We start from the raw sequence: 11,423 nt of genomic DNA on the forward strand, positions 1-11,423 counted from the left end.
CTCTAAGATTATCAATGATAATTGTAATCTATTTATACTTTACGACATATATCACATGATACAAGATAGGAGAATAAACACTTGGATAAAGTTTCCTTACATTTTTAGGAGGGATGGGAAGAAGATCACAGATGTCTTGTGTCTGGTTTGTTTAATGTTATGTATTAATACGTGTATTTCTCTTTGTCTGCGTTTCTGTAGCGAGTTGTTTTTTTACAATATAAGGTTGCTGACCTTATGCTCAACCTCCAACCTGGAGGACCGGGGTGCTAGCTTTCGTCTGACCCCTACCCGCGCAGATCTTCCCATCTTAGTTGAACATGTCAGGAGCTTACACTTCCAATGGTATAACTCTGGGGGTCGTCGGGGTACACAAGCTGCCAAGCCACGACAAGGCCCTAGCATCAGATGAAAGTACCCGTATAACATTTGCAGAAGCCCTAGAAGAAGTGGATAGATTCATCTACCTTGGAAGTATTGTTGATAAACAGGGCGGGACAGAAGCAGACATGAAAATAAGGATACGCAAGGTAAGAGCAGTCTTCAACCAACTTAAAAATGTTTGGAGTTCTGGAGATTTAACCATTGGAATAAAAATCCGGCTCTTCAACACACAAGTGAAACCTATTTTACTCTATGAAGCTGAGACAGAGAATAACTGCCACAAATAAGAAGAAAATACAATCATTTATCAACTCATGCCTCAGAAAGATCCTGCGAATTCGCTGGCCTAAAACCATCAGAAATGATGTTCTATGGCAACGGACAAATCAACTGCCAGTTGAAGTAGAGATCCTCCAGAGAAAATGAAAATGGATTGGCCACACACTCAGAAAGCCTGTATCTAGCATAACAAGACAGGCCCTCACCTGGAATCCACAAGGCAGGAGGAAGAGAGGCAGACCAAGAAAGACCTGGAGACGTGGCCTGGAAGAAGACACCAAGAAGATTGGATACACCTGGGGACAGTTGGAGAGACTAGTCCAGGACAGAGACGTCCCTATTCCCTATTATTTTTTAATCTAAGGGCTCATGTTGTGATAGTAACCATTTGATTCTTACTATAAATTGTAGTTTGTTACTGGCGAGTGCGTGAAAAGTAAAAGTATAACGTGCTGTTTCGGACATAAACGCGATAAGTGCAGATGAAGTAGAGTACATCTGCTTCTTTGACCTCGATTAATTAATGTAGTTCTAAGCTCAGTGACCTATAGGTTGCCTTACTCTAACTCAGTGTCGATCCCCTTTTATAAAAAGTAAGTGAACCGCGACCCCCATAGAATTAAAAAGCGGAAATTAGTAAGGAAATTAATAAGCACTAAAATAAGATTTTCTTTTCTAGTACACTTTCAATATAAATTATTCTTGATAACTGTTTTAATACGATGAGTAAAATTGCATGCTATTTACTAAACATTTGCGGTTAAGTTTTTGTTAACGCCAAATTATGCCATTATTAACATTTAATTTATTTCTTAATTTTGTTGTTAATCGGAGAATAAAGTTTTTAAGTTGGTAAAAAGGTGAATACTACACCAAAATTATGTGTGCAGTTTTCATCTTCGCGGAATCATTCTGCAAATCAAAGAATTCTTCTTGTAATTCATCGGGAATGTTGGCAGTATCTAAGGGGGGGGGGGGGGGGGGGAGGAGAGAGAATGGTTAATGCGTCAATGCAGATTTTTTTTTTCAGCTCAGGGAAAATAACGCCGCAGTTTGTTTCAAGAGGTTCAAGATGCCCAGAAATCGCTTCTTTCAAAATTTTAATAATCTCACAATCAGATTCATCTACCACACTGCAGAGTTTATCAAATTTTCAATATTCCCATGATTTATTTTCATAGTGAATTTTGCAGCTTTGATAAAAATGCCCCTAGATTATCATGGAAAGTGATAATATTCGTTCATTTTCCCTGAAGCTTCAGGTTAAGCTTATGTTGATGTTCGAATATATCTGCTAGGTATATACTCTCTCCAACCACTCTTTGTCGTTAAATTATATCAAAAGGTCTTGTTTCCTTTGCTCTTCCAAGAACACTTTGATTTCAGATTTCAATTAAAAAACACGATTCACAACATTTCGTTTGACAGCCAGCGTACAGTAATGTAGAAAAGCAGAACCTCGTGATCTTTATTCGTGTCTTTGCACAGTTCTTTAAACAGACGGGTGTTTAGGGCTCCAGATTTAATATAATTTATGACTTTTACCAGCAATGGAGTCGGAAGCATCTTGATGGTGAGGTCACTGGTTAGGGAGCTAAATCTTTTCTGTTTTCTGAAAGCCCGAATTTGACCTAAGCATAGATGGCGCACCATCCGTACAAACCCCCACAGCTGTTTTCACCCATTTTAATCCCCCAGTTTCAAAAAACGTACTTATTTTCTCCATGCTATCTTCACAAAATAGCAACTCTTCTTTGCTATTATCTGGATGAATATAGACAAAGACAGCAACTGCGAACACGAACTAATGTCTGTTGGTTCATAAACTTGAAAAGCAAACAGTTGTGAAAGCTTGATTTAATTAAAAATTAGGTTTTTAACATCTACGGAAATGTCAACTATAAGCCGTTGAATCATATTATTAGGCAGAGATTTTTGTTGCATCTTTACTGCACTGGAATCCCTAAGAATAAATTTCACCATCTTCAACATGCAGCGTTTGATGAGATTTTCTCCTATTATGTTTTTTTTTTGCCTGGCATTTTCTATCGCGACTTCATTTGATGCTTGCACTAATGCTGTGTTTCCTTTAAGAAAACTTCGTGTTCGATCAAGTCTCTGACGTTTGCAACTAGCTTCATGCCGACGAAAGAACTCCGTATTTTTGTGTGTGTTCCGAATGACTCGTCTAAAATGACGTTTTAGGTTAGAAGGTATCATAGTCTCATGAATAAGAACAACTTTGCACAGTACACATGGCTTCTTCTCTATTCCATTTCCTGTGATGTTAGTAAAGCCGAGTTCCAGGTATTCTTCTAAATATTTATGTTTTGTTTCTCATTGCTTAAGTTTAGTATACCACTTGGCGACCCCTCAGAAAGCCCTTTGCGACCCCCAGGGGGGTCGCAACACCCAGTTTGGGAACCCGTGCTCTAACTAATGGATGGGAGAGCTTTTGAAAAGAAATCCGCGATATAAAATATACGTATACAATATAAGTAAAACTATATAGTTTATAATTGTAATCTTATTGTATAATAAATATAATACTTTTTTAGAACTTCAATTTTTTTCGTTTATGTTGGCACGTTGCAACGTTACTAACAGTTTACTTTGGAGTAATCTGTGTTAGTTAACTCCCATTTTAAGATAATGGGAAAGAATCTAAGGGATACAACCTCTATCAATGTTCACAAATAAACTTAAAAAAATAGTAAAATTAATAGTACAAAGTAAAAAACATATGATCAATTTTTATTGTATAAATTATAAATATATATTTTGTATTTGTTTTTTCTTAAAAAATTATGTTTTATATAGAATTGAACCTATTTAAATCCGTATTTAAGTCCTTACAGAAAACCATTAACAGCAATAAATGTTTTATTAATAGATAAATAAAGTAAAACTCAGTTTTCTGGTTTTGGTCAAATGTCCTTTTAATTATGTTTTATTTAGGCCTGTTTTTCTTGCTTTGCGACTCGCTAAAATATAAGTTAAAATCTGTAACAAAATGATATTGTTAACAAGGTATAATTGATCACGAAATAATAAAGATCACAAGTTATAATTGATTCCAAATTATAATTGATAACATTATAATTAATAACAAATTATAGATTATAACGAATTATAATTTACAACAAATTAAAATCGACAACAAACTATTTTGACAAAAAGGTGAAAAAAAAGTATTAATATAAACTGTTTTTTGTGTTAACTAACCTCTAATTAATTACCTATAATCCGGAAGTATTAGCAGAAAAAATTCCGCGTAAACCCTCAAACTCACCACATAACACATATCGATCACCCAAGTCTATCCTAGACAATCTAACGCTAAGACGACCTAAGGACAAACTTTTTTCTGAAATTGTGCTAACCTCGCTAATGAAGCAACAAGCCATTTTAATCAACCTCAGCAGCGGGGTATCTCTCACTTTTCCCTCTAAAGCGAGAGCCGATGAGAAGTGATTTAATGAAACAATCGGCCCAAACCTTTTCAGATTCCACAACAGTAACTCTAGAACTACCCGATGAAAAAGGTGCATTATTCCAACTGCAACAGTTTTCCAAATGCAAGTAGGCTACTAATCACATCCAGAAAACAACCCAACCTGCGCGGCCATATTATAAGACAGCTCTTCACAACAAACAAATTCTTTTACTCAATTACGGCAGAGAAGACACCTGGTACTTCTCATAAGCTTTCGACGTCATCGCGATGCCCATAACAACCAAGACACACTGTCCATATGCATTGTACTTCTTGCTACATGAAAAAGACAAAATCTAAGGAATTCTTATATTGGTTCATCCAGCATTCAGCAGCGATATACCCATGCAAGCACAAAGAATATTTAGCAACAAAGAACCAACATCAAACACAAAGCCCCAGTGTTTCTTCCAGACTTTTTTTCCGTGGCCCAGGGGAAAGGGGGGGGGGGGCGGACACTAGTAAAAGTATATGTTTACTATATGAATTTCATCTCGTTAGGGTGGGGGGGGGGCGGTAGACTTTCTTCGGGGGAAGAAAGTCTACCTGAAGATTTACCTGGAAGAAACTCTGCAAACCCCTCACACAAACAACCGCAGTTGCACAATGTACACAGACAAGACCGAAACCACACCAAACTACATCAAACTAAACTACAGAAACAAGGCACTAAACATCCTAATCGCAGTAACCGACAGAAGACAAGGGTGTCGGGTATGCGCCTCCACATAACGATAGACGAATCCCTACCAACTAGCCACCCAGACATACCTCTACATGAAATGTGGATAACAACAACAACAGCCGTGGATACAGCTCCGTTAACAACAACAACAACAAAAGAACGAATAACAAACTATATTTTAAAATATTTCAAATCCATAATTCAGTCTTTCACGAACTACGTAACTTAACCTAAATAAACATGTTACTTTTCTAATCCAACTTTACCCCGATGAAAAGTCAACTATTAACGAACGTTATTTGTATCCGATCCACCATTTAGCCCCAAGTCCATACCGCAAGCACCACACTTGTTGAGGAAGGAGAGGATGGCAGGACACAAGCCACAGAAAATTTGTATTCTGGGAGAGAACGAAATCATAGGTAAACTGTCAATTGTGACGTCAGAAGGGGGGGGGGGTGGAAGCCGAGTGGCTACCATACTTATATTGAGACGATAGTAAAGAAGTTAAAGGTAAAGGTTAAAATTATATAGGTTTTATTTAACAGAGTGGTGTCCGAGTTAACATAACAAAATACTACGGAGTCTTACATATTTCCTTAATTTCGTTTTTTTTAAATACATTGATTCATTTGTAGTTTTTTTTCCAGTTTTTCTTTTTTGTTTTACTTTAATTAGCTTAATTTTTCCAATCATCGTTTTAAATTATCATGTCAATATGATGACTGATGTCGAAATACATTTGTTCTCAAATCTCCAAAAATATTTTAGTTGGTAATGTATTTTCTTCCGCTCCCGAGGGTTTTTGGTAATTTATTATCATCAATTCCCTATCGCCCTTGGTCGTTATTTTCACCACTTACTCAGGGTTATTGGTTATTTATTTTCATCCATTTCCAAAGATCATTGGTGAATAATTTACATCCATTCCCAAGGGTGCTTAGTCAATTTTTTGCCCAATTCCCCAACTATCTATATATATAATTCTCCTCTTCGAGCCGTTAGAAAACAAGCTGCAAACGCTCTCCCTACCTCCCCACCCCTACATGGTTTTAGTGAGCTGTGTTCACTCTAAATGTTTACAAGCAGGGCCAACGATTTTAAAGGTAGGGGGGGGGAGGGGGGGAAGGAAGGGGGGGGGGTTATGGTCCTTAACGAGCTACTTATAGTGTTTTAAAGAAATATTTTCAGTGTCAGCGTTGGTACTGTCGAATTCACAAATTATGAATTATTGAAAATTAGAAACAACTAAATAGCGGCGTATGTTATGCCGCGGGCCGGCTCGTCTTATTAATTTCTTCTCTTCAATTCCCCAGGGTTCTTAGTAATTTATTTGCATCCATAACGATCCTTGGTAATTTATTTGCATTTATTAGGGTACTTAATAATTTATTTCCTTCACTTCCCCAGGGTCTCTGGAAATCATCCTGGGTCTGGAGACATACATAGAGAACGCCACAGCGCCCGGTGATTGTGAACTTTTGGTCCTGAAGAAATCCCAGTTCGAGAAGATGTTCAAGCGGAAGTACGCCCTGGCAACCCTGGATAAACTGAAAGAGGTCCTGGCCAACAAACTCTGCCTCTACATATACCAGTCGGACCCGAACAAAGTGGCGTTTTTAAAATTTCTCAATATTAAACTCATGGATTCGTCAATCTTACAAGAGGTAAGGGGAGACTATTCAAGATTTTTAAAATAAAAAATGTCAATACAGAGTTTTGGAACCTTAAATATTTTAATTGAAAATTTAAAAAAATACAATATTTAATAAATAGTCCGGGACCATTGAATATTTTGAAGCTGAATAAATAAGTTTGAAAAAATATTTATTCTAGGTAAAACGAAGTAAAAACGCCAAAGTGCGACAAGGGACGAACATTGGGGCTGAGAGACAGACGAGGAATGTGGAGGAACAAGAGATTATCAACGTCATGAAGCGGTTACACATGAATAGCGACAGGTAGATGGTGGGCTAAGATATTTACTCGTACACCTACACAACCACGTACATCTACACACCCACGTACATCTACACACCCACGTACACCTACACACCCACGCACACCTACACCTACATACTGACGGACGTGGGGGACGGACACTGTTAAATGTATATATTTTCTATGTAAATTCCATTTCGTTCGGGGGGGGGGGGGTTGCGGTGGTGGGGTCGGGGGGACGTTAGACTATGCCAATATGCATATTCACCTACATTTAAATATTTTACATGTATATATATATATATATATATATATATATATATATATATATATATATATATATATATATATATATATATATATATATATATATATGCATAAAAATGAATTTAAATTAAAATAAAATGATGTATAAGTGTTTATACATTTACAATCAATAAACAAATGACTGTATATGTATGTATATGTATGAATGTATGTCTATGTATACAGCGCGGCTGAACTTCCCCCTGAGGACATGTCTGAGATCGCCCTAGCTAAAATGGACAGGAGACTTCGACTTTGGAGTGAGTACACCAACATGAACGGGAGCAAGCTGGCCGGACTACAGAGCTCTACCATCACATTGGTAAGTGGTTAGGGTTAGGTCTATTGGAGGCAGGGCAATGGCCACATTGGTAAGTGGTTAGGGTTACGTCTATTGCAGGTAGGTTAATGGTCACATTGGTAAGTGGTTAAGGTTAGGGCTATTGCAGGAAGGTAATTGTCACATTTATAAGTGGTTAGGGTTAGGTCTATTGCAGGAAGGTAATGGTCACATTTGTAAGTGGTTAGGGTTAGGTCTATTGCAGGTAGCTTAATGGCCACATTGGTAAGTGGTTAGGGTTACGTCTATTGCTGCCGGGTAATGGCTATAGGCCAGGGGTCGGCAACCTTTTGAAGCGGAAGAGCCAAAAGTTACACTTTTCAAAATTTCAATGGATTTAAAGAGCCACTAACATTTTTTTGTATTTAAAATATTTTATTTTTTATTAAGATTATTAGTATTTGTTCAAAGAGCTGGAGAGCCGCATCTTGATATCAAAAGATCCGCATGCGGCTCGCGAGCCGCAGGTTGCCGACCCCTGCTATAGGCACAGGCGTAGCTTTACATCTTGGTATCTGGTGCTAATACTATGAGCACCACATTAAAAAAGTAAACAAGTAAAGGATCCTCTTCAAACCGATCTCTCCGTTGGGCAGATGAAGAAGAGTTCATATGTTTCTTGATCTTAGCATATGAAGGGAAGGTGTTACTCAGCACTTTTCTCAGCTACCTTTGTTTTCCCAACATGAGCTCGTAACCAATCGAAGCTGGGTGGACTCAGAGACGTTCCACTGATTTAAACTCGGATTTGAACTCGAGACTTTCGGGTTAGCAGCCTAGTGCTCAACCGCTTAGGCCATACCGTCCCATTGGCACCACATTAGTTAACTGAAAGTTCACTGTTGATTTAGACAACACTTGCACCATTTTATATTATTACACCTTTTACATTTCAATAAAAGAAAGTTGTCCTACATCTATCTCCCCTCCCCCTCCCCGAAGTCTCACTTTTATCCAAATCACTCGCTGCAAGCTTTTATATACATGCTAAAAAGTATCTAATGGCTTGTTTTTATTCAATACATCAAATAAGTAGTCTTGAAAAATAGACCTAGACACTGATCATTTACTAAACAAATACATACATTTTATAAAAAAAAGACATGCAGATTAAAAAAAAAAAATGATGAACGGTCAATTTTTTTTTCTCTAGTCGAACAACAGTAGAGTGGCATGATGACAAGACACGTGATGGCAAGACATTCAGAGGTGACATCATCACTGTCTCAACGTGACGTCAGCTAACACAATCCGTCAGTGTCTCGTTTTCGTCGTCACTATCTTCTCGAGTCACGTGACTTCTATCTGTCTCCAACCCGTCGTCACGAACCTTCCCGTCCCAGAAAACCATCGACTTCCAGCAAAAAATCAACATCCTTTGAAACACAAATGTTTTTGGTAATATGAACTTCATACAAAAAAATCAACATCCTTTGAAACATAAATGTTTTTGGGGAACATGAACTTCCAATGAACTGTCTTCGCGGTTGGAAACAGCAACTTGAAGTGAAAAAAATCAACTTCTTGTTATCCATCAACACCTTATGAATCATCAACTTCCTATGGACAGTACTTCAACGTTATATAAAGCATCAAATTCCTTTAACACAAATTTCCAGTTAAAATGCTCTTCTCCCCCTGCTCAAAGCCAGATCTGAAAATAATTTTATTTTGCTCATTACGTCAATCTTATGTATTTAACGCTTTTTGATGTGAATTTTAAACTTTGAAATAAAAAACTGTATTTTGTTTTCGTTTGTATTTATTTATTAATGAAAAAAAAACAACAAAAAAACAAACATAAGTGATCTTATTGTAAATTATTTTCAGTAAGATAATTTTATAGTGAAGTTCCCTCCCTTTTCAAACCTGACGGTCAATAGGGCAAATGAGAGTTCAACTGTTTTTAGGACCTCGGCGTATGCCCAGCTGCCTTTACTTGCCCTAACGTGAGTTAGGTACCGTTGGAGTTCAATAAAATTCTGTCATATTTACTAGAAAAGTATCATTTAAGAAGTACATGGTTTTCCCTCCCTATTACTGGATTTTGTTTAAATAAATTTTAACTCACTTACGTTTATTATGTTTGTTCGTTGACAAGTTCTCCACTTAATCAATGTTTCCCTTTGTTTACAATTATATTTTAAACAACATGAGCTCAGTTAGCGATCTGAAAATATTTTAACTCAAATATATGTACACAATACGGAACCCAGAAATGAGCCCATTGATATATATATATATATATATATATATATATATATATATATATATATATATATATATATATATATATATATATATGTATATATATATATATATATATATATATATATGTATATATGTATATATGTATATATGTATATATGTATATATGTATATGTATATATATATATATGTATATATATATATATATATATATATATATATATATATATATATATATATATATATATATATATATATATATATATATATATATATATATATATATATACCATATTTACTTTCTATGTCCAATACAATTTTTAAAAGTTTTGCTACTTCCCTTTAATGTATTCAGAAGTGATAAGGGAAACAATCGAAACTGAGTTCTCGCAACTCGGAAACACACAGAGAAATTCCGTGTCAATGGAACTAATGATAGCGTGTTATATTACTCAATTTTAAAAAAAAATTGTTGAAGCGAGTTGTTTTTTTCTTTTTACCCTACTCATAATTTAAATATTTTGTCCTACCGTGGTTTAAATAGTAAACCATTAGTTGTATTGAATACTTAATTTATTCAGATATGAAACTATAAAATTGTCTGTAATGAGCCTGTGTCTGTTAAAGTGTGCAAAACTAAGTTTAAAAAGAATTAACTAGCCTATATTTTTTTATTAGTTAGATCTAATCTAGTACAATTTCTAAATAGTATTATTGGATCCACTATTTATCAAATATAAAAGAAAAAAGGCCAAAATGTTTTGGAGGCGTTTGGCAAAGTTTAAATTATTGAGTGTAGTATCTATTCTTTTACATGAGGCTCGTACTTAGAAATTAGTATATTTAGGTATTTCAATTGGATTTTTTACGTTTCACCTTTTGATTTATGTTAATTATTATTTCTATTAAACAAATAAAAACATAATCATAGTACTAAAATACACTAAAAAAATTAAGTAACTAGCCGGACATTATGCGAAACTACACACATAGCGCATACAAAGAATGCAGGTACTGCGAAGCTAGCTAATAACAGTTAATGAAAGAAAACATCCTTAACTGCAAATACTTATTCCTTTATGCTTTTAAATTGATGACGATATGATTAATTAAAAAGATAAATAAATCTATTTCTTTCAATCTTATTTCGTAAAAAAAAAAAAAAAAAAAAAAAAAAAAAAAAAAAAAAAAAAAATTGAACTACTGGTGAAAGGGGAGCAACTCCTCAAAGTATGACTGATGCAGTATGAAAGCTGTGATACAGAAGTCAACACCTCGACAACCAAGCCCAAGACACCAAGCCCAAGCCTATTTTTGCATCCCCGTGGGTACAAAAAGGAAACGTTGACAATTCTGAATCATTTGCGCTAAATATATCTCAGATATAACGCTTGAGATAAATGTTTTTTAGAATTATTTTTTTTCCAAGTAAATATTTTTTTTAAAGCAGAATTTGCTTACGGTAAGAAATATTTAAGACATTGTGGTAAAAAAATAAATTAATAAATAGAAAAGTACACAACTGGCTTAACTCCCCACCCCTCCCCAGTAATACACGTAGCATTTTCTCCAAGTTATAAATAAAAAGTCATGCTCTTATAAATTCGTTCTCTTAACTTTTCATTCTTGCTAATCCGACTTGAATACAACCGAGGGCGTTTCTTTTCACGCGAGTTCAATAGTCAATCCTAATCTCGTGCGCTAATCAGGTTTAATCTCACCGAGGAGAGAAATTAAGTTAACCTTATTGACTTTTTGGGTGGGAAAATTTCTTTATACACGTT

The 11,423-nt window shown here is 35.4% G+C and overlaps 1 protein-coding gene across 5 annotated transcripts in view; it reads left to right on the forward strand.

Annotated features, from left to right (window-relative positions):
* Positions 1–9,180, forward strand: part of LOC131957918 (uncharacterized) — a 44,561-nt gene extending 35,381 nt beyond the window's left edge. For all 5 annotated transcript variants that reach the window (XM_059322766.1, XM_059322763.1, XM_059322765.1 and 2 more), the window contains 5 exons: positions 5,166–5,266; positions 6,255–6,511; positions 6,681–6,805; positions 7,278–7,413; positions 8,585–9,180. In XM_059322766.1, the coding sequence (XP_059178749.1) occupies positions 5,166–5,266; positions 6,255–6,511; positions 6,681–6,805; positions 7,278–7,413; positions 8,585–8,608 (643 nt within the window). In that variant the 3' untranslated portion in view covers positions 8,609–9,180. The remainder of the gene's footprint in view (positions 1–5,165; positions 5,267–6,254; positions 6,512–6,680; positions 6,806–7,277; positions 7,414–8,584) is intronic.
* Positions 9,181–11,423: the final 2,243 nt, after the last annotated feature.

This window comes from Physella acuta, unplaced genomic scaffold, assembly GCF_028476545.2.
Source record: "Physella acuta isolate Inbredline_101_S28 unplaced genomic scaffold, ASM2847654v3 ptg001278l, whole genome shotgun sequence".
NCBI lineage: Eukaryota > Metazoa > Mollusca > Gastropoda > Physidae > Physella > Physella acuta.